Genomic DNA, 25,919 nt, shown 5'->3' with positions numbered 1-25,919 from the left:
ACCGCCGACACTGCGGAGTCCACCTTTGGGACCTTGATGAGGTCCAGAAATCTTCGGGGTGCGGGTGCAGCTTTTCCATAGCCCGGCTGCTCTTCAGGGAGGCCTCCGGGGTGTCCCATTCCCTGGTGAGAAGTTGTAAAAACGAGTCATGAATGGGAAAAGCCCGAGCCCTGGGAGCTACTGGGGCAGGCGGGTCTGGTGGCGGGTCCAAATCTAATTCTTGGATGATCTGCGGGATGAGGTCGTCCAGCTCTTCCCTCTGGAAGAGGCGTAGGGTACGCGGATCATCCCCCTCCTGCGTGCCGTCCCCTTGTCCCCCGTCCGGGAGGTCAAGTCCATGTCCCGCTGGGTCTGGCACCGCCCCCACTGCCGCGGGCGTGGATCGGACCCGGGTAGGGAGGCGGGAGTCTCACAGGTGCTTCCAGCCCCTGCAGATAAGCGGTATGCATGAGCAGGATAAACTCCGGAGAGAACCCCGGCCTGCTCGGGTGCGCTTCGGGGGCGGCGTGGTTCCTGCTCCCTGGCTCTGGGTGCTTGGTTCCTGCACCAAAATCGGGGGAACACCCCCGCTGGTAGAGTCCTCCAGGGATCCGTTCTCCCTCGTGGCCTCCAGGGATCCGTTCCCCCTCGTGGCCTGCGCCTCAGGGCGCTCAGAATGTAAAATGGCCGCCGTTCCCGCCAAAAATGGCGGAGTGGCCGGCCCGCGCCGCCCGGGCAAAAAAGAGAAATCAGTCAGGGACTGTGAGGTACCTTCCCCCCCCGGGAAGGCATCGTGCACAGATGCCCTCCCGGGAAATCTGGGACCCCGGGTCTCCGCAGGCCGCACAGCGGGACGGCCGCGGCATCGGGATCGCTGTAGGAGAAAAGAAAAAGCCACGGGGGGGGGGGCCACGCGCACAAAAGCGCCGCTGCAGGGGGGCCCGGTCGGCCCGCACTGCCTGCTGTCCGAAAATAGAGGAGGGTGCCGCGGGGGGGCCTTCCCGGCCACACGACCCGCCCCAGACATCTTTCCCTAAATGGCTCAGCAGCCCATGAGGAGCTGTAAAATGGCCGCGGATGAGGGAGTAAAGAGCGAAGAGGCCGGCTCCACCGGCTTTCACAGGCACCGGGGGCTGAGCTGTGAAGGAAAAAACTACAAAGGAAAAACAAACTTACCCCTGGCTGCAACAAGAAATAAACAGCAAGGCCGCAGAGAAGAGACAAGGAAGATAAGCCACTCCCCAGAAGTTGAAAGAACTGCCTTTTTTTTTTTTTTTAACTTAATACAAACTTGATACAAACTTGATCCACAGAAAAAGACAACAACAAGCCATAATCAAGCAAGAAAGTGAAGAAAAAGGAAAAGGAGGGGAAGCCTGATTCCCCTACTCGCATCTGCTGGAGTCAGAAGATACTGAACTCCTGCAGAGGGGGTAGTAGTATATATGGATACGCCCCCTCAAAGCTTGTGCTGACTCCATCTGCTGGATTGGGGACATAACCCACTGTCTGGACTGATCCAGGTACGTACAGGGAATCAAAGATTTGTGGTACAGCCTGACACCTCAACTTATGGTATTAGAGCTGTGCTCAGTCAAGTGGACAATAAAGGGGAGGAACACCTCATTGCATATCTGAGCCACAAGTTCCTGGACAGAGAGAGATAGCATATGCCACTATTAAGAAAGAATGCCTGGCCTTTGTGTGGGCCCTTAAAAAGCTGCAACCATATCTGTATGGATGGGACTTCCCTCATCACCAACCACAACTCTTTGGTTTGACTTGAGAGACTTAGGAAACAATGGAAAGCTGCTTTGTTATAGTTTGTCCCTACAGATGTACAACTTCACCATACAGCACAAGAAGGGGCAGCGAACATAGCAAAGCTGATGGACTCTCCAGAAGAATGAGCCAGAGCTGCCCTGACGCTGGACTGCTGAGATCTGAGCAGCGGTCCAAATAGATGGCAGTCCGGAGTCTCTCAGAGTGGAGGTATGGAAAAATCAGGGCTTTTGCATGCTTTGTAGTTTTTCTTCCCTTTTTCCCCAGAGAGCTCATTTCCTGTGTACTTGCCTGCAGGTGGTGTTTGACTGCTGCACTGTACTTAAAGCAGAGGCTTTTGATACTGCCTTGACTGAAGGTGGCTTGATCAGCATATACCTCACAGCAGCCCTGAGTACATTTTTACTCAAACACCCTGCAGTGATATTGGCCAGAATCTGTTAATACTCTGTGCCCTGATTTGCCCTGGAGACAGAACTCGCCCCGAGTGTTCTGAAACTCTCCAGTCTTGGCTGGAAGTACAGAGAGCAGATCTCTGTGCTGAGGCCCTGTTCAGCTCCTGTGAACAGCCTTTTCCTGACCTCCCCAGGCACTAGTAAGCACTGAAAAGTGTTCAGTTAACCTCTGCAATATCTTTGTTTTACCTATTTCTGTTTGTAGTTTAAAATGTATCTGTTCACTGATCCTATTTTTTTATAAATAAAATTATTAGTTTCTTAGCTTTGCCTATCTTGGATGACTAAAGATCCTGGGTATTGTGTATATTTGGTCTGTGGGTGTTTTTCTAGGAACTGTGTGACCCCTTGATAATGAGGGGCTCAGTGTTGCCCATAGGCAAACAGGAACCCAGTTAGTGGGTGGGAGGTTGCATGTACATGCATGTGCATAGGCGGGGGCAATGCTCGGCAAGACCCTCTAAGTGACCACAGGGTTACCCTGAGTGGGTGTTGGGGGTGGCGTGGCAGCATTACGATATAAGGAATAAACAACTTCCTTACCTGTGACAGTATTCAATGTAGGTAACACCTCATTCATCAATAAAATATCTAATAGATGTCATGCACTGTTTTCTGAATTAACTGTTCTAGCCCAATTAATCTTTTCTAGAAAAGCCAGTCTACTTGTTTCTGTATCTTCAAAATGCATATTAAAATCCCCAACTATAATTATTTTCTGATACTGAACACTTAAATCAGTTATAAAATCAACTACAGCATCAAGAACAGCTGAAAGTTCTAACAAATAAACAGTCAGCAGTTATTGCTGGTGACCACTGTCATTTTCTCCTGCAATAATTAAGATAATTTTAGCAGATTCCATCAATGGTGGCAAAAAAAAGGAGAAATTACTTACCTGATAATTTCATTTTCCTTAGTGTAGACAAATGAACTCAGGACCATCTGCTAGCAGATGGAGACAGAGACAGGTTTCAAAGCTGATGTCACCTTAGATATACCCCTGCAGTGACCTCAAAGCCATTGTGGACATACTATTGAAAAACTTGAATAACATTTGATTACAACTTGATAATAACTTGATTAAAAACGGATGATTGTAACCATACTCAACCAAACATAAGCGCTGAATCCCAGCAATATTATATATACCCTGATCTAGGTAAGGATAGAGCCACGGCTTCCCCGTAACCTCTTGGAATCAAGATTCACCTCATGGGTGATTCTTTTGCACCGTTCATGGGCAGCCGTGGGCGGGATGCTGAGTCCATCTGTCTACACTAAGGAAAACAAAATTATCAGTTAAGTAATTTCTCCATTTCCTAGCGTACAGCCAGATGGACTCAGGACAAATGGGATGTAAAAAGCTTCCAGGAGGCTGCCTGTGGACCATTTAGCACCACCCTTGCAAAGGCTGTGTCCTCTCAGGCCTGGACATCTAGGTAATAGAACCTGGAGAAGGTGTGCAAGGAGGGCCACTTCACCGCTCGGCAGATGTCGATGGGAGACAGTAGCTTAGCTTCTGCCCAGGATATTGCCTGGGCCCTAGTGGAATGAGCTTTAATCTGAAGGGGTAAGGGCTTCCCTGCCTCTACATAAACACCCATGATCACTTTCTTGATCCAGCAAGCTATGGTAGCTCGTGAAGCTGCTTCGCCTTGTTTCCTTTTCCAGCGTGAAGAACAAACAAGTGGTCCATCTTGCACACCGGTTCGGAAAGTTCTAAAAGCCTACTGATGTTTAAGTGGCATAGAAGGCAGTAGTGAGATGTGTGCCTGAAGTCTGAAATCAACACAGATTGCAGCTTGGCCTAAACCAGCAAGGATTCTGGGTAACAAACTCTGCCCATAAGAAACTCAGACTGACCCCCCCTAGCTTGAACAGACTCTGGGAGACATCTGGATTGTATTTGGAGCTGTTCAAATATGATGGAGGGTCATGAGGTCACAAAGAGCACATGGACGAGGCCATGCTCTCACAGAATACTGGCTCGACTGAGAGGCCCAGTGTAACTGGAGATCCTCTTGAGAGTCAAGACTGACAGGACAAAGAACTAACAGAAGATTGACAGTAATCAGACACGTGGGTCTCATCTAGGCCTTAATTGGATCTGAAGGTGGGAGGGAGGTACAGGGTACTTAGATTTAGTTTGTCTTATTTGGACACAAGACACGTGGTATCTGATACTCCCATTTTATGGATTCCAATTAGGGATCATTGTATGCTTTATCTATAAAAGGCCAGCACTCACTGACATACGTGGAGACACACAGGAATAGCTCTGAAAAAGATGGAGCTGTTACTCTGTGTCTTCCAAGTGTCCCCTAATTGCTTTTATATGCAAAAATAAACTTAAATTTGTTTCTACTAAATTTGGTATTGGACCTTTGTGTTCTTGGGGCAGCACAGTTAAGCTAATTTTAATGGCTCTACACCCTCAACATTAGTCTATCTAGGAAAGGTAAGGAAATGGATTGGTTCAGGTGAAACTCCGAGACTACCTTTGGCAAGGAAGAAAGGAACTATGTGAAGCTGTAACGTTCCTGCAGGCAACTGGAGGAACTGTTCCCGATATGACAGCACCTGTAGTTCAGAGATGCGACGAGCCGAGCACATCGCCACCAAGAATACAGTTCAGCCCTAACAGTCAGAGACAGTCTGCGCAGCGGCCGAAAGGAAGGACCTGCTAAAAAGTCCAATAATAGATTGAGGTTCCATAGGGGAACTGGCCACTTTTAAGGGTGGTTGGAGATGTTTAACCCCTTTTAGGCCAAGTCCGGACGTGTCAACAGGCAGGCTCCATTCATCTCGCCTCCTAAACAGGAGAGAGCTGCTACCTGAACCTTCAAGGAGTTGAGGGACAACCCTTGTTCAGACAGTCTTGTAAAAATTCCAGAATCATGGGGATCTTGGTCGTCCGAGGGGGCACCCTGTGTCCTTGCACCAGGCCTCAAATATTCTCCAGATCCTCAGATAGGCCAAGGACGTCAAGAACTTCCATGCCGCCGAATATCCATGATTTGTCAGGCAAGCTCTCTCAAGGGCAAGTCCGTAAGACAAAAAACAGAGTTGGGTCCTTGTGAAGGATCGGACCTTGTTGGAGAAGGTCCCTGTGCAAAGGGAGGCATAGGGGGCTATCCACCAGAAACCTCTGCATGTATGCATACCACGGGTGTCTGGGCTATTCCGGAGCCATCAGAAGGATTAATCCTCTGCGGCATTTGATCTTGCGAATGACCTTGCCCCGTAGAGGCCACGGAGGGAAGGCATACAAGTAAGTCCTCCTCTGGCCAGGTCTGGACAATTGGGGGACCTTTGCATTGTGAGATGTGGCCAGTGGGTTGATGGATGGGAGGCCCCAGTGATCTACCAGGAGCTGGAAGGCTCTGGTGAATAAACACCCATTCTCCTGGATCCAGACTCTCCCTGCTCGGAAAGTCTGCTCTGACCTTGTCTTTTCTCTCGATGTGGGAGGCTGAAATACCTTGTAGATTTAAATTCACCCATTCCATAAAGGGGCCTTGGTGGTTTTTGGTTCCTCCCTGGCGACCGATATAGGATACTACTGTTGTGTTGTCAGACATCACCTGGACCGCCTGGTTCTGTTGTCTGTGGCTGAACTGCAGATAGGATAATCTGACCGCTCGGGCTTCCAGGCAGTTTATGTTCCAGCACATCTCTTCCTTGGACCATCGTCCCTGGATTGTCAATTCCTGATAGTGAACTCCCTGCCCTTGGAGGCTCGCGTCAGTCGTGAGGCCTATCCAGTTTGGTGGGGAAAGGTTTACACCCTTGCTTAGGTGAATATCCCGTAGCCACCACTGCAGCCTAGAACATATTCCCATTGGTAAGTGGAGGCGAAACGAGTGGTCTTGAGAGAGTGGGTTCCAACGTGACAGCAGGGAGCATGTGCGCCCTCACCCACAGTACTACCTGAAGGGTTGACGACATCAAGCAGAGGATCTGGAGATAGCTCCACACCCTGGGGCGTATTATGTTCATCAACCAATGCACTTGGCACATCAGCTTCCTTATCCTTGAGGGAGAGAGCAAGACTTTGTCCTGCTTGGTGTTTGGGAGGCTGCTCTTCTCCATGTTCACAACCCAACCAAGTTCCTGAAGCAGGGACGTGACCCTGGCCTCCTGGAGGCTCTCTTCCAAAGACTTCCCCCTGATCAGCGCGCTGTCTAAGTAAGGGTACACCAGGATCCCTTCTTTCTTCAGTGCTGCTGCCACGCCCAACATAATTTTGGAGAATGTTCTGGGGGAAGTTGCTAGGGCAAAAAGCAATGCCCAGAACTGATGGCGGCAGCCCAGTACCACAAAGCATAGAAACCCCTGGTGGTCTTGATGGATTGGAATATGAAGGTAGGCCTTCGAGAGGTCCAGGTAGGTTAAGAACTCTCCTGGTTGTACGGCCATTATGCCAGAGTGAAAAGTTTCCATACGGAAGTGAATTATCTGCAGATGACGACTGATGCTCTTGAGGTCTAGGATGGGGGTGAAATGAACCATCCTTCTTGGGTACAATGAAAAAGATGGAACACCACCCCTTATTTTCATAGGGTGTAGCAAGTAGCACATTTAAGACTAATCGGAGAAAATTCTCACACAACGCACAATTAAGCTCTGGAATTTGTTGTCAGAGGATGTGGTTAGTGCAATTAGTGTAGCTGGGTTCAAAAAAGGTTTGGATAAGTTCTTGGAGGAGAAATCCATTAACTGCTATTAATCAAGTTTACTTAGGGAATAGCCACTGCTATTAATTGCATCAGTAGCATGGGATCTTCTTGGTGTTTGGGTAATTGCCAGGTTCTTTGGCCTCTGTTGGAAACAGGATGCTGGGCTTGGTGGACCCTTAGTCTGACCCAGCATAGCAATTTCTTATGTTCTTATGTACTGGAGATATAGCCATCCAACTGAGGAGCCTAATCAACGTGGATTCCACTGCCAGTTTCTTGTGCTGGGAGTGGCAAAGTGACATCATGAACATGTCCCAAGTGATGCTCGGAAATTCCAGAGCATATCCTTCTCGTATGGTGTCCAGTACCCATTTGTCAGACGTGATCTTGACCCACCGCTGATAGAAAAGGGATAGTCTGCCCCTATCTCCTCGTCCTGTGGATGGGTCGGCAAAACTTCATTGGGAAGTTCAGGCTGAACCTGAGCCCGAACCAGTTCCTCTTTTTGGTTGTTGACTCAGAGAGGACAGACCTTCCCGAGGGCCAAGGTGTCTGAAATGACGAGATTCTGTAGGGCAAAAGTGCTGGGAGCCCCTGGCCTGACCCCCTCATAGGCGAGGGGTGCTGCAGCCTCTTAATCTTCCAGTAACCGAGGCACCAGAGATTCACCCCACTTACTGGCTAGCTTTTCCAATTCGCTTCTGAATAGGAGGGATCCCTTAAAGAGCATCTTTGTGAGGTTTGCCTTAGAGGTTGCGTCCGCTGACCAGTTTCACAGCCATAGCTGTCACCTGGCTGCCACCATTAAGGCTACTCCTCTGGCAGAGTTACACACTAGGTCAGAGCTTGCATCCGCTAGGAAGGCCACAGCAGGCTCCATTGCTTCTCTGGAATATGCCCCTGAACTATCTGCCTCTCAAGAGAGAAGCAGACACGAGCGAGCCACCAGGGAACAACAGTAAGCAATCTGTGTGTACTTAACCACTTACATACTTGCGTGCATGTGTGTGCTACCAATGGTGTATTTATTTATTTAACATTTTTATATACCGCAATTCATGTAGCAAAGTTACATATCATTTCGGTTTACATTAAAACAATAACAAGCATACAAGAATGCAATTACATTATAACAGGGGAGTGAACTAGGATAAGCGGGGGAAAAAGTCTGATGGATGTTAAAATGTGGGAAACGAGTAGTAGTTTGGCTTTAATCAAATGCTTGCTCGAATAGCCAGGTTTTTAGTCTCTTTTTGAAAGTGTTCAGGCATTGTTCTTGCCTTAGTTCTGGTGGTAAGGAGTTCCATTCTGCAGGGCCCGCTGTGGATAAAGCTCTTTTGTTTAGAGAGGATTTGATTGGTGGAGCGAAGAGAGAGTTTCTATATGCTGTTCTTACTGGTCTAGGGGAAAATGGCGCTTCATAGAACTGCATGCAAGATGGCACCACCGCAGCCTGCCATGTGGAGTGCCCACTGAGCCTGCAGCGGGGCCTAGCCAATCAGAAGGCCGCTCAATCTGCTCGGAAACCCCCTTCCCTTGCCCCAACGGAATCGGGAACATCATCTTTACGAAGTGCCGAGCAATAGACCAGAAGAAAGACTTACCGGAGCCCTTCTACATTTCTGAATCGGAGTCGTCCTACTTTTACTTGGGCTCAGCGCTTGCCAGCTGAGTACAGAGACTGTCTCCGGCTGTGGGGGGAGAGGGCTTAGGCAGTCACTGCCGTGCTCAGCTTCCTACACCTGCAGCCTTTCAGCTGCTTAACCAACAAAGTCCACGCCAGAAACCGGCTACTGGACCAAGGCACACCTCTGAGGGATCTCGGAAATAGCCTCAGGAATTCTCAACTGGGGGAGGACCCATTAGGTATCACTGCAGGAGAGCGGAGCTCGATCTTTCTCCAATTTAAAGGTAAATTTTCTTCTTCTAACAAGTCCTGAAATCCTGCTAAACACCAATGCTGGTGTAGGGATAGCACGTCCACATCTGGTAGGAGATAAAGAAATATTGAATGGCTGAGGTCACTGCAGGGGTATATCTAAGGTGATGTCAGCTTTGAAACCAGACTCCATCTGCTAGCAGGGGAGCACATAACCCATTGGTCCTGAGTCTATCTAGGTACATGCTAGGAAAAAAAAATTTTTTTTGGCCACATTTGAGAAACACTGTACTGGACCATATCATTACAGATGCCCCCTCAGCCTTGCCCTACCCTATCTTCCAATCTCAGGTCAAATACATATCTACCAGAGAACATATGCCCATGTCTGTATGAAGAGAAATCCTTTCCTGTCTCATCTTTGGCCAAAGTAGTTATTACTCTGCTCCCACTGATACAGTTGTCAACAGAAGATGAACTGACTGCAATACCACACTGGACAGATACAATTTGAAAAGCAAACTCTTACCTAATTGCTTCCTTGTAATGCATTAGTGCTTCCTGTAGTTTTCCTTGTTGCTGTAGAACACTTGCTAGATTAGAATGAGCGGCAGCAAATTCAGGGAATACCTGTTACAACGAGAAGCATATGTATTAAAACAACTGCATCTGATATGGACAGTAAATGCAAGTAATCCTAGCAATGGTGAAATTACTACTTGATCATATTCTTTCCTCTAAGTCAAGCCAGTCCATAAAATGGATTATGCATGCCAACCAGCAGATGGAGACAGAGTAAGAAGCTTGCTGATGTCACCTCCTATATACACCTATGCTGATATCAGCCTGCTAATATTTTCTGTCAAAGTTAACTATGGACAACTGTAACAACCAACAATTTCATAAACTTTTTTTTTAAACTTAGAAAAGGGAAAATAGTAAGGAAGCAGAGGATAACTCTTCCAAACCCTACTTAACAAAAAAAAAAAAAAACACAACCCATGGAGATAATAATCACCGGTCGAAATGGCCTCCTTATCCATCCCTAGAAAGGGACCAAAGAAAAATAACCAGCTGTAATCAGCACTGAAAGAGAAAAAGGACTGGTCTGACTTTCTATAGGAAAGGAAATAATCAGGTAAGTAATAATTCAGTCTTTCTTTTCATCCAGTCAGATAAGTCCATTCAAATGAGAGGTACTAAAACTACTCTCTCAGAGGGCGGGATACTGTTTAAGCTCATCGCACAACAACTGAGGCAAAGGAGGCATACGCCATAACTTGGACATCCAGATGATAATGCCTGGAAAAGGTATGCAAGAACGATTAAGTTGCTGCTTTACAAATCTCCAATGAAGATATCAGCTGCAGTTCCACCCATAACGTAGCCTGCACCTCATGGGATGCACTAGAACCTGCTTTGGCAGAGGCACATTAGCCTCCACATACACCCTTTGTGATCACCTCTAATCCAGCATGTCATGGTAGTCTTAGAGGCCACTTCACCTTACACAAAAAATATGGTCCAATCTTCGAAACTTATTCACTTTGAGATAGTGTAAAAAGATGTCTGATTGTACTCAAGGGACAAAGCAGCAAATGTATCTGCCACACTCCCCTGTTTGTTCAAGGAAGGCAAGGAGAGAGACTGATTCACTTCTGAAAAAAGGAAGGCACCATGTGAAGCAGAACCCTATCCAGAGTAATCATTAGAAAAGGTTCCCTAGATGGAGGAAGTAATATCACCGTTTGCAATGGCAGCCTGATTTTGGAGCTCCCAACCTAATACGAGCACATCCCCACTCCTGTTTTTCAGAGCAACTTACCAGTGGAAGTAATGTGGCGCTTACCTCGCAGTCTGAAGAAAAAGCCAGATTTCAAGCAGCATTCATATGCAGAAGCTGTGGCTGCTGGAACGGAGGGCCTGCAGCATGGCAAGTATGCTGGTGGTTCTGAGCACAGAGCTTCCATCAAGCCGCAAGAGGATACGGAGGGGATCCCCTTCTCAACTGGAGTTTCAGCAATGGTTTGCAGAGCTGAGAGGCGATATGCTCACATGAAGCAGGAAATCGTGAGTACCACTGCTGAATTAAAAACTGACTTGACTGAGTTAAGGCATAGAGTGGAGGAGGCCGAGACACAGATTGAAGATCAGGCCACGGATCTGCTTAAGTGCCAGACCATGTGCGACAAGCCTTCTCTAGTACAGTCTGCGTTAAGCTCCCAGTTAGAGGATCTGGAAAATCGATCCAGGAGGTCCAACCTGCATTTTAGGAGAGTCCCAGAGGGCGCTGACTATATGGACTGTTTTTGAGTGATTGACAGTTTATGTACACTTCCCTTGCATCAAGAGTCTCCTGCTGCTGAGATCCCTCAGTGAAACTGGATCGAGCTCATAGGTCCCTAGGGGCCCTTCGAGGGAATCTACCTAGGGATATAGAAGCCTGCTTCCACAACTTCACAATCAAAGGAATGGCTGCTGCCAGGAAACGGCACGATTATGTGGAATGGCCATAAGGTAGAAAATTTCCAGGATCTCTCATCACAATACGGAAGCGGAACGTGTCTAAAGAGGTCATTTCACTTCTATGGCATCAAATGTTGCTGGCTGTTTCCTTTTGGCCTGAGCTTCACCATAGGAGGAGTCACTTCGAGACAGAGTCTGGTGTCGGAGGCTATGGAGATCCTGCAAGCAGCTAGCTGGGAGATCTTGCTGTCAAGTTGGTGGAGACAGTCTCAAATAGAGCATGTGGCCGCGACACCTTCTAGATGGCAGCAGAGGAGGGAAAAGATTGCAGCAGCAGTCTGGAAATAACCTTTCTGCTAGTTCTGTTGAGTGTGAGGGCCCTGCGTTAGACCCTTTGAAGGGCTTTGTGTCTGGGTTTCATTTTTTATGCAGTGTCTTTCTAGAGTAAGGCCTATACAATAATATGTATAGTGGTGTAAACTGGTGGGTTGCTTAGATGAGGAAACCAGATTAAGGGGATACATTTGTTACTGCTTTGCTCTGTTAATCGAATTAAAACAAGCCAAGTATACTATGAGCATGTATTTTTGTTGTGGCTACGGATAGAGCTGGGGGTTCTGGGTGGCAGTTGCAGTAGGATGGTTATGTCAATCCTTACGGAAGGAATTTTCCACTGTCTGGGTTGGTGGATTAGGGCAGGGTGGAAGAGGATATTGGGGATGTGGAGGTGGGAATGAGGTTCTGGAAAATGGGGGCATGGATTAAAACTGGTAATGCTGGAGTTCATCTAGGGGCGGATTTTAAAAGGCGCGCGAATAGCCTACTTTTGTTTGCGCTCCAGGCGCAAACAAAAGTACGCTGGATTTTAGTAGATACGCGCGGAGGCGCGCGTATCTACTAAAAACCTGGATCGTCGCGCGCAAGGCTATGGATTTTGTATAGCCGGCGCGCGCCGAGCCGTGCAGCCTACCCCCGTTCCCTCCAAGGCTGCTCCGAAATCGGAGCGGCCTCGGAGGGAACTTTCCTTTGCCCTCCCCTCACCTTCCCCTCCCTTCCCCTACCTAACCCACCCGCCCGGCCCTGTCTAAACCCCCCCCTTACCTTTGTCGGGGGATTCGCCAGCGGGCCTCCTACGCGCCGGGCCGCAACCTGGGGGCGGGTACGGAGGGCGCGGCCACGCACCCGGACCGCCCCGGGCCGTAGCCACGCCCCCGTACCCGCCCCCAAAACGCTGCCGACACGCCCCCGAAACGCCGCGACGACCGGGCACGCCCCCTGCATGCCCCCGACACGCCCCCCTCGGAGAACCCCGGGACTTACGCGAGTCCCGGGGCTCTGCGCGCGCCGGGAGGCCTATGTAAAATAGGCTTCCCAGCGCGCAGGGCCCTGCTCGCGTAAATCCGCCCGGTTTTGGGCAGATTTACGCGAGCAGGGCTCTGAAAATCCGCCCCCTATTGTTTAGGATAACAGGTCCTTTCTGGCTAGAGGGGGTGCAGGCTGGGGGGAGGATCCTTCTCCGATGACAGGGGTTCACATGAAAATTATTTCTTTAAACTCAAAGGGGCTAAATTCTATGTTAAGAGGAGGTTTTTTTTGTTTTTTTTTTAAGGAGGCCAAATGTTTAAGGGCTTCAGTCATATTCTGTCAAGAGACCCATTTCAGATGTAATGAAGGATTTCTGTGCTCTGCTCTTTATCTGCAGCAATTTTAGGCATCGGCCACTGTAAGACAAATATTGTGGGGTGGGGATAGTACTATCCAGACTCTTGGTGGCTGATGTTAAAGGCTCAGTGAGAGAAGTTGAAGGCAGATTTGTAGCAGTCGAGATGGTGGTGAATGTTATATACACCCTATTAACTATTTATGCCCCTAATACAGGCCAGAGCTCTTTTTATGTATAAAATCTCAGTTCTGATGTTGGAATGGGCAGAGGGTCATCTTTTGATTGGCAGAGACTTTAATTTTATCTGCTATCTATATTTAGATAAACTCCAAGCAGGATGATACTGGGTCCCAGGCATCGAGGAAGTTGCTTAAACAAATGATTTCCGATTAGTCCAATTTTCCTTTCTTGTACATACCCAGATCAGTCCAGACCAGTGGGATGCATCAAAGCCACATTACACCGGGCGGGAACCTGGAAGACCCGCTCGCAGAACACTTTCTCCAAAAAGCGCTTGATCCGGAGCCCTGTCATCCAGGCAGTGATGTCTTGTAAAGGTATGCAGGGAGGACCAAGACTGCGGCCCTACAAATCTTTGCAGGTGACAACAGCTGACACTCCGCCCAAGAAGCTGCTTGAGCCCTCGAGTGAGCTTTCAATCCAGCTGGAACAGAATGCCCCTTGCCGATGTAGGCCAAGCAAATCGTTTCCTTCAGCCAGCGAGCCAAGTAGGCCTTGGATGCCTTCTCACCCTTCTTTGGACCCCTAAACAAAACAAAAAGGTGGTCAGACTTCCGAAAGGAGTTAGTGACCTTCAATTAACTAAGGAGAAGTCGGCGAACAGCGAGAAGACTCAGATCTCTTCTTGAAGCCGAGTCACAAGACCATTCGGGAAAACCAGGCAACTCCACGGTCTGATTAACATGGAAGGCAGATACCACTTTTGGCAAAAAGGAGGGCACCGTATGCAGGGACACCCTATCCGCCGAAATGCACAGGAAGGGATCCCTACAGGACAGGGCCTGCAATTCTGAAATACGCCTAGCAGAGCAAATGGCCACCAAAAACACCACCTTCAAGGTGAGGTCCTTCAGAGAGGCGTGCCCCAGAGGCTCAAGGCGGGGGAAAATCACAGAGTGCCCTAGGACTAGGTTGAGATTCCACTCCGGGCACGTCTTACGAATCAGAAGATGAAGATGCTTTACCCCTTTTGGAAAACGGGCTACATCCGGGTGACTGGCCAGGGGTCTGCCGCCTATCCGACCTCGGAGACATCCTAGGGCTGAAACCTGAACCCGCAGGAAGTTATAAGCCAAGCCTTTTGACAACCCCTGCTACAGAAAAGCCAGAACCTGAGGAATGGACACAGACAACGGCACTAAACCTTGTTGATCACACCAGGCTTTAAACACCTTCCACACCCAGACGCAAGTCATAGAAGTTGAGGGCCGCCTGGCCTGCAGTAGGGTGGAAATCACCTGTTCCGAATACCCTTTCATTCATAACCTGCGCCTCTCAAAAGCCAGGTCGCGAGAGAGAAATGATCCTTCCGATCCAAAAAGATGGGACCTTGACATAAGAGGTCTGGGAGATGAGCCAGGTGCAACGGACCTTTGGTTGCCAGACGGACCAGATCCGCAAACCCACGGCCGCCATGGCCATTTCGGGGCCACCAGGATTACCGGACCAGGATGAGCTTCTATGCACAGTAGGACTCGTCTGATCAGCGGCCAAGGTGGGAAGACATACAGGAGGATTCCAGTTGGCCACTTGCAAGCTAGGGCATCTAAGCCCACCACCCTGACTTTCTTCTTTCGGCTGAAGAACCGATCCACCTGAGTTGATGCGAGTTGCCATGAGGTCCAGCTGGGGGGCTCCCCATCTGGCACAAATTTATTTATTTTATTTAACATTTTTTATATACCGATAACCGTTTGCACATCATATCGGTTTACAGTTAACTTAGAACTGATAGGCAAAAAGGGCCTTTACATGGAACAGTAACTGAAATTAGAAAATGGGAAAATAGAAAATTAATAAACATGGGAATAGTAACTGAGATTAATAAAAGGGAGCAGGAAACAGTAGACAGATCAAATAAAAGGGGAAAACTAGTGTACAGAAATTAAAATACATAAATTTACAGGTATTTACAAAAAATAATCAGAGACAAATGCATATGGAATCTGTTAGCAATTATGAGGAAGAGCTGGTAGACGGGTAGGCTTGAAGAAATGTGATTCCAAGCCTCCCGGGACAGCTCCCATTCCCCAGGGTCCAGCTGCTGACGGCTGAGGAAGTCTGCCTGCACATTGTCCACGCCTGCCACGTGAGAGGCTGTGATTCCTTCCAGATGAAGCTCGGCCCACGTAAAACAGGAGATGAGCCTCCTGCACCACGGCTGGACTCTGGGTTCCTCCCTGGCGATTGAGATAAGCCACCGTGGTGGTGTTGTCCGAGAAGGCGCAAGCCATCCTCCCCTGAACCAAGGACTGGAAGGCCACCAACGCCCTGCGGACTGTTCTAGTCTCTAGACGATTGATGGACCATGACCGTTCGGGCAGGATCAAGAGACCCTGGGCCACATGACCCAGGCACATCGCTCCCCAGCCCTGGAGACTTGCATCCGTCAGCACAATCACCCAATCCAGGACTTCGAGGGGCATTCCCTTTTGCAAGTTGGCTGGACCAGGCCTGTGGTGACAACGGCAACAGTAAGTGGTACTGTTCCAACACCGGATTCCACTGCAACAGGAATTCCATCTGCAACGGTCTCAGGTGAGCGAAGGCCCAAGGGACCAACTCCATTGATGCCATGGACCCTAGGACTTGCAGATAGTCCCACACTCTGGGGATCGGGATATGCAGAAGCTGCACCTGCTGCTGCAATTTGCACATCCTGTCCGTTGTCAGGAACACCCTGCCCAGCAAGGTGTCAAAGCGGGCTCCCAAATATTCCAGGGACTGGGAAGGGATCAGATGACTCTTCGCCGCGTTGATCGCCCAACCGAGCGACTGAAGGCAATGGGTCACCCGGCATACCGCCCGCACTCTTGAATCAGCCATTCGTCGAGATACGGGTGAACCATCACCCCTTCCTGCTGGATGGCCGCTGCCACCACAACCACTTTGATAAAGGTGTGCGGGGCTGTTGCCAGGCCGAATGGGAGCGCTCGGAACTGGAAATGACAACCCAGAATCTTGAAGTGCAAGAACTTCCAGTGATCACTGCGAATAGGGATGTGCAGGTAAACCTTGGTGAGATCAAGAGAGGCAAGGAATTCCCCTTTCCGGACCACTGCATTAACAGTTCGGAGAGTCTCCATCCGAAAGCAGGGGACCTTCAGTCTGCGATTCACCTTCTGCGGGTCCAGAATGGGGCGGAAAGTTCCCTCTTTCTTGGGAACCACGAAATAGAATACCATCCCCCGCCCTTCAGTACGGGAACAATAGCTGCAGGTCCAACAATCTTTGCAGGGCGCCTTCCACCGCAACCCTCTTGTTGCAGGAAACGCAGCGCGATTCCAGGAAAACCTCCCTGAAAGCCTGAGAAAATTCTAAGACATAACCTTCCTTACCACGACCAGAAACCAGTGATCTAAAGTGATCTTGGCCCACTCTTCGTAAAAATGGGACAACCTGCCCCCGATCATCCCGCACGAGGGGTGAGTGGGCCTGACTTCATTGGGCAGGTTTACCGGCTCCAGCCCCCTGCTCAAAGTCTCCTCTTGCAAGCTGACTGGTGCCGCAAAAAGACTGTGGGCAAGAAGTGGACTGCCTGGCACCAGAGAAGGGAGCACCCCTCCCCGATCTGGTGCTTCGGGAGTTCCGAAACCAGGTTCGTGGAACGAAGGACTTCAAGGGCTTCCTATCTTCCGGAAACTTATTGCCCTTGGATTCTCCCAGAGATTTCATCAGCTGGTCCAAATCCTCTCCAAATAGTAATTTCCCCCGAAAAGGAAGATTACACAATTGCGACTTAGAGGACGCATCCACCGCCCAATTGTGGAACCACAGAAGCCGTCAAGCCGCTACCGAAGACACCATGGTCCGGGCTTTGAATGCATATTTAGCGCAGCTCACTGCTTCAACGGCAGGAGGGAATGAAGAAATAGGCTTTACATCCAGCCAACATCTAAGAAGGCATTGATCTGAGCAGTACGAGTATACAAACATTGGGATAACTTGCTCGATATGATGGTTACTACCCATAAACATTAAGCCTTATACTTCACTTTTTTTTTTTTTTTTATACTTTATTAAATTTCTTGGTACATTTTACAAAATGAAAAAGAAGAAAATAGAGTTACATTGCAATATTTTTAACAAACTTACAATTAGTAAGATAAAAGTAATAAACAAATGTAACATCAAATTTTTAGTCCACATTATTGGGAATCCTAAATTTACTAGAAAATTTTAAGGCAAAAATCACAAAAAAATGACATTAGTAGATATATTTGCTTTTAACCAGTAACAATATCCAACATAGTAGCTGCAATCACCCTATCCACCTTTATCAGCAAGAAATGTTTCCAGGTGTACAGGATCAAGGAAGACAAATTTATTCTTTTGAAATGTGATCAAGCACTTGCAGGGAAATTTGAGAAATAAAGTGGCCCCAAGGGCTAACACTCTGTCTCAGTAATAAGAACTGCTTCCTTCTCAATTGCGTATTCCTGGAAACATCTGGGAACACCTGTACTAGTTGACCGCAGAAACAGAAGCCTTTATTTTTTTAAATATTTTTGCAACTCTAGATTTTTCTCCTGTTCAAGGCTAAAGGCCACAATCAAGGTGGCTCTTGTCTGGATGTCATCAGTTGAGGACTCCAAAAAAGATGTTAAATTGGGACTCAACTGATAAGACATCCATACCCCCTCTCAGGTTCTATCAATGCTCTTTTAAAGTTAGAAATATAGTACATTTTAGATATCAGCAAATCATTAGCAATACTTAGTATTTTTCACATATTTCTGTGCTGACAATCTTGTGACAGGAAAATTCAGAAATCGTAAATTCTTACTTCTCATACTATTCTCTAATCTTTCTAGTTGTCTATAAATAACCAAAGTATCTTTTATAAAGGTAGTCCCTGTCGCTTGCAGAGAAGTAACTTGCATAGCCGACGACGTACTTGATATCTCTAGCTGCTCTATTCTATTTCTTTAGTCTTCTAGTGATTTCTTAGTTTCAGAGGCAAAGTTAGTGGATTGGGACATGGATTGAGATAACCTTCTCTCCATTTTCATTACAGCCCTCCAAACATCAACCAGAGTAATGTTTTCAGGCTCTGTCGCTTCAAGATCTATTTCTATAAGTATATTACTTGCGCACACTGCTGTGTCACTTCCCCCATCAATATTACAGACTAAAGCCTGATCAGATGATTTGTTTCCTCCGTCGCTAGTTATCTGCTCAAGGAAGTTAGGGGTGACTGTTGTAACACAAACCCCATTACTTCCAGAGACCAAATTGAATACCTGGTTTTGGGCAGGACTAACAGAGGCCCCCAACGAGAATGATATATCTGGAATAACCTCTCTTGAGGTTTGACTCACCCTTCGTACAAGGTGAGAGTCCATCGGGCCTTTCACCTCCTTTACCACAGATGTAGATGCGTTGATCTTCATTTTCCTTTTTTTCCCCATCATTTATGATGAAAAAAAACTTCCAACAAAATCTTCCCAAGGGGCACGCAGATTTAAGTAGGCACAGCAATCAATCGCAGATGATGTCGGGAGGGGCGGGAGTCAGGTCACACGCTCCACCGGGTTCAGTCCCTCTAGCGCTTGCACTTTTCAGCACCGTTTCTCCAGGGGAAGGCTTCCCGCCTTATACTTCACTTTGATACAGCTCCAACACTGCTCGCTGCATCAGTGGCGGGGGTGGAAGGAAATTAGAACCAAAAAGCTACAAATAAGGGCCCTGAACTCAGCAGTCTGAGTAACAGATAAATATGAGAAAATAAGTGTGAAAGCTTGCTGGGCAGACTGGATGGGCCTATTGGTCTTCTGCCGTCATTTCTATATGTTTCTATACAAGGCATCCGCCACATAAGCAACCGCTGCCTCCAGGCGGGCTGCCTGAGACGTGGACAGGACACCTGAGGATGTCGCTTCTTGCAGTTTCTGAATCAAACATGCCAGCTGCATCATGCTCACGCACACCACTGCCCGAAGGCCCAACGAGCCCTCTGCCTCAACGGCAGGGGAGCAAGACTGATACTTCACTTTCAATGCATAGCCAGCATGGCTCTCTGCTGCAACGGCAGGGGGGAATGAAGAAAGGTGGATCTATATTCAGGCAACAATCAACAAGGACTGAATTACACAGTCTGAATAAACAGATAAGCATGGGTGTAGCTTGCTTATTGCGGTGGATAATACCCCTAACTAAATTAAGCTATTTCACTTAGATGCAGTTCCAACACTGCTCTCTACATTAATGGCAGGGGTGGAAGGGAAATAGAATAAAAAAAGTTACTAAGAGCCAAGAGAAACCGATATGTGAGAGAAAAAAAAAAGTGCGAAAGCTTGCTGGGCAGACTGGATGGGACGTTTGGTCTTCTTCTGCCGTCATTTCTATGTTAAGCATTTCAGCTGCAATACCGCCACATCCACCTTAGGGACCTTAAGGCGTTCCCTAGTGCTCATCAAGTAGCGGATATACCTTTTGCATTGCCCGGCAGACCTTAAAACTGCGTCCGGGGACTCCCACTCATGACTGATGAGCTTCTGAATCTTCTTCGGGATGGGGAAAGCGGTAGGCAGCCCCCGGAGGCTCTCCAGGACCAGGTTCATGCCATCACTGTCTAATTTTTCCAGAGAGAGTTTCAGCCCCAGTTCCTCAAGAACCTGGGGAATAAGGGGCTGCAGCTCCTCCTCTAACAACCAGACCATGCGGGGATCGTCACCTTCTGAGCCATCTACCGCATCCAAGTCCAGGGGAACCTCCCCCTGATCGGCAGCAGTGTCACCTGGGGAGGGGGAACCTCTTCCCCCCCAACAGGTTGCCCGAGAATCCAAATCTTCCCATGCCAAGGCAGCGCGGGAAGTACGATTGTCTGCTCGGAGATGAGGACGCTTTGGGGCCCCCACACTCCCCTTCAGGGATCTTCGCTTTGCAAATTTCTGTGCCAGGAATGCCTTATGCATTAGGAGCACAAATTCCGGCAAAAAAACCACCTGGGCCAGTGTCATCACCGCTGGAATCCAACTCCGCGGCCCTCAAGTCCTCCGGCCTCGGTTCACGCACTGCAGGAGACAGCAGAGGAGGGTCATTCTAGGAATCTTTTCCCCCAGGGAGAGCAGTGGAAGCCAAAAGCCCAACCTTTGGACCCAGTGCCGGCGCTCGATCTGTGTGCGGCCTTCCGAAGCTTAGACCCCTTAACTGAGGACCCCTCCCACAGCACAAATAGTGCAAAGTGTGAGGGTGTTCAAATAGGCAGACCATGCCCCACAACCTTGCAGGGCTCCACCAGTGGCTTCTCTGCCATTGCAGTGCTCCAAGACTGACCCAAGGGCTGAGGGAGCCAGTCCCCTGGCTATCAGAAGTCCCAAAACATGCGGGCTAGCACTGCTGGGTGTATCTAACCCCCCCCCCCCCCCCCCCCCATTCGCCCAGCTCTAACTCGAGGGACGGTCCAGAAAACTGAACCTGGCACCCTGAGAAGCAAGAAATCCAAACTCAGCTCAGAGCTGCAGGTATGCACCAACATCTGCTGGAGACAGAGAAATACTGAGGAGCTGCAGGTGGCACACTTGGATATAGCAGTGCCTCAAAGTTTTGTTCTCTGCCTCCATCTGCTGGTGGGAGTGCATAACCCACTGGTCTGACTGATCCGGGTATGTACAGGAATGTACCGCTTCTTTTTGGCTGGAGCGCCGCAAGGGGAGATCATGTGAGCTTCACTCAGCAGGTGAGAAAATTCTAAGGTGTGGCAATCTCTTATGATCGACAGATCATCTCCTTCCACTACTTGCACCTCCTCGGGGTCTGAGGGCCTCACATGAGCACTGTTGTCCACATCTGACAGCTTTGATTCTTCCGAAATGCTAAGTGGCCACCTTCCCAGAAAGCAGTGCCCAAGCACCTTTTGCCTTCCTGAGGATTCACCCAGACTTAACTCTGAGGGGGACTATGTGGTTAAGTGCTTTTTCGTCATCTCCTTTTGTCAAGCAGGTCTTAAGTAGCAAAAGGACAAAGTCCGTGGAAAAAGCTTCCGTGGCCTCAAACTTCCTCTGATTCCTCATCCAACTGCTCTGCATCACGGCAGCAGGGGACAAGGCCAGAGGAGATCTTCAGCCTCTCCAGACCTGATCTGCCCACCCCCATGCACAAGCCTTCAAAATGGCTGCTGATCCTGCACTGGCCAGAAAATACAGGCCTGTCGCCAAAGACGACAGCATCACACCCCTGCTCTCCTTGGTGGGATTTCCAATGCCAGAACTGCCCTCTCCTCTTGACTCGCAACCCTGACACAGCCCCTCCACGGTTAATCAGGATTGCTGCTCTCTGCAGGCACAGCAGCACTTCCTGCACTCTGAGGCCGCCATTACATGCAATGCACACAGTATCGAGCCTCTCCATTGCTCCCAGAGCCAGCCGATGTGCTCCTACACCCCCGCATCTACAGCTATACAATTCCCTTTTATGGCTCTCCCAAGGCAAAGGGGCTGGCCTCCCAACACCACACTGATGTTCCTGGGGCCTGTCAATCTCCATCACCTGTGACAAAGAACTCTGCCCCCAGAGGGAAGAATAAAATCAGAACTTCCTTATGTTGTCTTCTCCAGTGAGCCATCGGGAGAAACTCCAGGTTTCAACCACCACATCTGTACGTCTCAACCCCCCTGCTTGCCCTACTCTGAGAACATAGACCCTCTTAGGTCCTAACACCCCCGGAAGCAAATCCAGCTTTTTTTTTTTTTTTTTAAATCTCAGACTGCAGGTGTTTTACACCTCTACAATCTGCTGGAAACAAATACTGAGGGACTGAAGATGGCACACTGCCTAAGTACTAAAAGCTCAGTAAAGCTTTTCTTCACTGTCTCCATCTGCTGGTAGGGATGCAAAATCCAGTGAGGACATGACTGATCTGGGTATGAAAAGGAAGAGCGGATTTGGCACACCCCCCTCCAAACAAGTGCAGCAATATCTTCAGTGGCTCTCCCCTGCCTGAAGTCAATGTGCTCTGCACCTGCTGCCAAGCAAAGTCATCTTCCCATGTTTGTCCAATGCAGTCCTATCCTTAGACATCAACACAAGTAAAAGAAAAAAACTCACTGCCGCAACTGAGACACTGAATGCAAAGTGAAGGCCACCCTGGAATTCAGTCAAGCACTGCTGCTTTTCCCTGAGGCAGTCTTTACCACAGGAGTAGGCCTTGCCTAATGTTTTATTCTTTTTAAAGTTTAAAAAAAACCCAAAACACTCAAAGGCTGCAGGCAGAGCAATTGCCAAAGGGAGTCCCATTTCCCCAATTCCATATTTGTTTTGTTTTTGGGACGCATGCAAAGAAAGTTTCCATAGAAGAAAGAGGATGGGGAAGAAAAGGTTATGCACTTACCTATTCTGCAGCCCACTCCTTAACTAAAACTGGAAGGCCCCTGACCTACGGCAATGTTCAACTGAAGGAGGAATTACTATACTCGCCACAAGAGCTGCCCTTCCATTAGAGATCATCTTTATCCAGCTTAACTGGGCCTCAACCTACACGACAAGATGCTTATCTATCATCTGATGGAGAGAGAGAATACTAGCAGGCTTAGGGCAACACAGATGTATATCAGGGGCAACATCAACAAACCTTTTGGTCTCAGTCTCTATCTGCTGGTTAATGAGCAAAATCCATTTGTCTGGAATGGTCTAACTGGATGAGGAGGAATGGAAGATTAAGATACCTGCTCAAGGTCAAAGAGCATCAGCAGATGTGGGATTTGAACCCAGACTTTCCTGGTTCTCAGTCCTCTAACAATTCATTCCTCCATTCAGTCCCAAGGGCACAAAAGTGTTACAATACTGGTGAAGGCCAGCAGCAACTTGAGAACCAGGAAATCCAGTGCTCAAATCCCACTGACACTCCTTGTAACCTTGGACAAGTCACTTAACCCTTCCCTTAACCCTTATGAAAGTGTAAATAATACGACTATTTAGAGATTTTTATATACCGCAGTACGTAAGAATATACATCACCGCGGTTTACAATTAACAATAAATTAGCAACAGGCTTTACAAATAACAGTATTAGAATTAATTAGTATTAATTACAAACAACAGGATTGACGGAAAACAGGCTGTACAGACCGTAAACCAACAATTAGTAGAATGTTTAACATACAAGAATGAATTTGAAGTAACTAAAAATCATTTACAACTACCTTATTTGTATGTAAGTTCCACCATGTTGTATATATTGGCTGTTACATTCCTTAACTTTTGACCTATCCTCTTTTGGAAGTTCACCAGTTAAATGTATTTCTCTTCCTCGTTAATCTGTTCCGTGTAAACCGATATGATGTGAAAACGAATACCGGTATATAAAAACTTGTAATTGCCTCAAGTACAAACAATTGTAAACCCTCTTGGATCATGGAAATACATACATACCTGAATGTAACCTGCTTTGAAGTGAATAACTAGTCACAAACAGCAAACTACAAATTCCAAATTAAATTAAAATACTGTAACATTCTGAGTATGCTTAGGACTGATACAGAGGGTAGACAAGAAAGGCAGAGTATCTGGTCCATGACACCCAGAGACACAATGTACCAAAAACGAAAAGCAATTTTGCTTACCATAAAAGGTGTTTTCCATAGATAACAGGATGAATTAACCATGCTTTCTGGGTGTGCCCCATGGTGGCCTGGTGCAGGGACGTCTCCTAGAACGTTCAAACTTTTGCTCTTGTACACCTGTGTGATGCTTTCCCAGGCAACTGTATCTCTTCAGTTGATAGATAGCAAAGAACTGGAGCATAAAAGGAAGGTAGGTACAAAGTAGGCAGATGGACCGATATTGTCCAGGGAGGTGGATGGGGATGCATGGCTAATTCGTCCAGCTATCTACAGAAAATACAGTTTACAGTAAGCAAACTTGCTTTTTTCCTGAATTAGCCATGCTTTCTGGGAGTTCCCAGCTCGCATCCAACTTGGTATGGTGCTGGGGGCAGTAAATGAGAGGTGAAGGTATGTAGTGAAGACCACGCTGCTGCTCTGCAAATGTCTTGAATAGGCACCCGTCTAAGGTGTGCGATGGAAGCAGACATAGCTCTCACCTTTGAAGTTAAACGCTTAGATTTGGAAAAATAGCAGAAGTTGATTCATTGCATTAACCAATTTGCTAGTGTCCATTTAGTGACTGGTAATCCAGGAGCATTCAGATTGAAAGAAGAAAGAGCTGGGAGTGTCTTTTCGGAGTCTTAGTCCTTTGCTTATAGTAGGCTCATGCTCTTTTACAATCCAATGTGTGCAGTAGAGCTTCCTGACTGTTCAAAATGTGGTTTAGGGAAGAAAGTTGGCAACATTATGTTTGATTCATCTGCAAAATGGGAACTACTTTCGGAAGGAAGGATGGATGAGTTCATAAGCTGACTTTGTCATGATAGAATTGGAGGTAAGGAGAATAGTGAACTAGAGCGTGGAGCTCAAAGACTCATTGACCAGAGGTTATTCCTACTAGGAATAATACTTTCCATGTGAGAAATTTCAAAGAACATGTTTGCATTGGCTCAAAAGGTGGGAGCATTAGTGCTTCCAAAACCACATTTAGTTCTCAAGGTATAGGCAGGTCGTTAGTCGGAGTCTCAAGCCACCCCTCCTGAAACTAAACGAGATACAAGAGGGTGCGTGGACATGGAGGCTCCCTGTATAGTAAGATGGTATGCTGCTATGGTGCTGAAGTGCACTCTTATGGATGAAATTGGTAGCCAAGAAGTGTATAGTAGATGAAGGTATCTAATTATCTGCTCTGATGAAGTATGAAAAGGGTCAAGCACTACTGACAGACACCAGTGGTGGTACCTATGCCATTTAGTTGCATAATTTTTTTCTTGTGGGCGGTCTTCTTGAAGAGATAATGTCCTGAATATCCATTGGAATAGGAAGATGGTGTAATATTTCTCATTCAATCTCCAAGCTGTCAAGTGAAGGGAGTTGTGCATGGGGTAAAGCAATGTTCCCTCCTCCTGCGTTAGAAAGCCCGGTCTGTTTGGAAGAAGGATCAGGCGCTGTATGGAAAGGTGCATGAGGTAGGCATACCAGGGCTGTCTGGGCCATGCTGGTGCTATGAGAATGAGATCGGACTGGTCTGTGATGCATTTCTGTATCACTCGAGCTATTAGTGGGATTGGGGGAAATGCGCACAATAGGTCCTCGGTCCACTTGAGCAAAAAATCAAAGCATCTTGAGCTAGTCTTTGTTTGCTCGGATGCAGAGAGCAAAACTTCTGTAGCTTTGTGTTGTATTATGTGGCAAAGAGATCTATATGGGGCACTCCCCACCTTTGGAATAGCAAGGTTGCCATGACCCGATGCAGTTCCCATTCATGGGGGTGAAAGATTCTGCTGAGGCGGTCAGCCTCCATATTTATTCCTAACAGGTAGGTTGCTTGCAGTCGTATCAAGTGAGCTAGCACCCATTCTAGTGTCAATATTGATTCCATGCATACTATCTTTGAACCCGACCCTCCTTCCTTGTTTACATTGAACATGGCCACCTGATTGTGTAAACCATTACAGTTTTGTACTGAAGAATGTGTGAGAAAGCGTGGATGGCATATCGAATGGCACATCGAATGCTATGTAGTTCTGATAGGTTGATCTGGAATGCTTTCTCATTGGGAGATCAAAGGCCTTATGTTTTGAAGTGTAAGACATGTTCTCCTCATCCCTTCGTAGAGGCATCTGTCATTAGTACTGTCTTGTGAGTCAGAAGGTGCTCCTGACTATAAGACACCGGGAACTCAGCCACCAATTCACGTCAGATATCGCTAGCCAAGTCAAAGTTCGT

At 47.8% G+C, this 25,919-nt stretch overlaps 1 protein-coding gene across 5 annotated transcripts in view; it reads right to left on the bottom strand.

Moving 5' to 3' along the window:
- Window positions 1-25,919, bottom strand: part of OGT (O-linked N-acetylglucosamine (GlcNAc) transferase) — a 323,288-nt gene that overhangs the window by 144,505 nt on the left and 152,864 nt on the right. For all 5 annotated transcript variants that reach the window (XM_029607212.1, XM_029607214.1, XM_029607213.1 and 2 more), the window contains one exon: window positions 9,307-9,407. In XM_029607212.1, the coding sequence (XP_029463072.1) occupies window positions 9,307-9,407 (101 nt within the window). The remainder of the gene's footprint in view (window positions 1-9,306; window positions 9,408-25,919) is intronic.

Source organism: Rhinatrema bivittatum, chromosome 6 (assembly GCF_901001135.1).
Source record: "Rhinatrema bivittatum chromosome 6, aRhiBiv1.1, whole genome shotgun sequence".
Classification (NCBI taxonomy): Eukaryota; Metazoa; Chordata; class Amphibia; order Gymnophiona; family Rhinatrematidae; genus Rhinatrema; species Rhinatrema bivittatum.
This window is presented reverse-complemented; position numbering and strand designations above follow the sequence as displayed.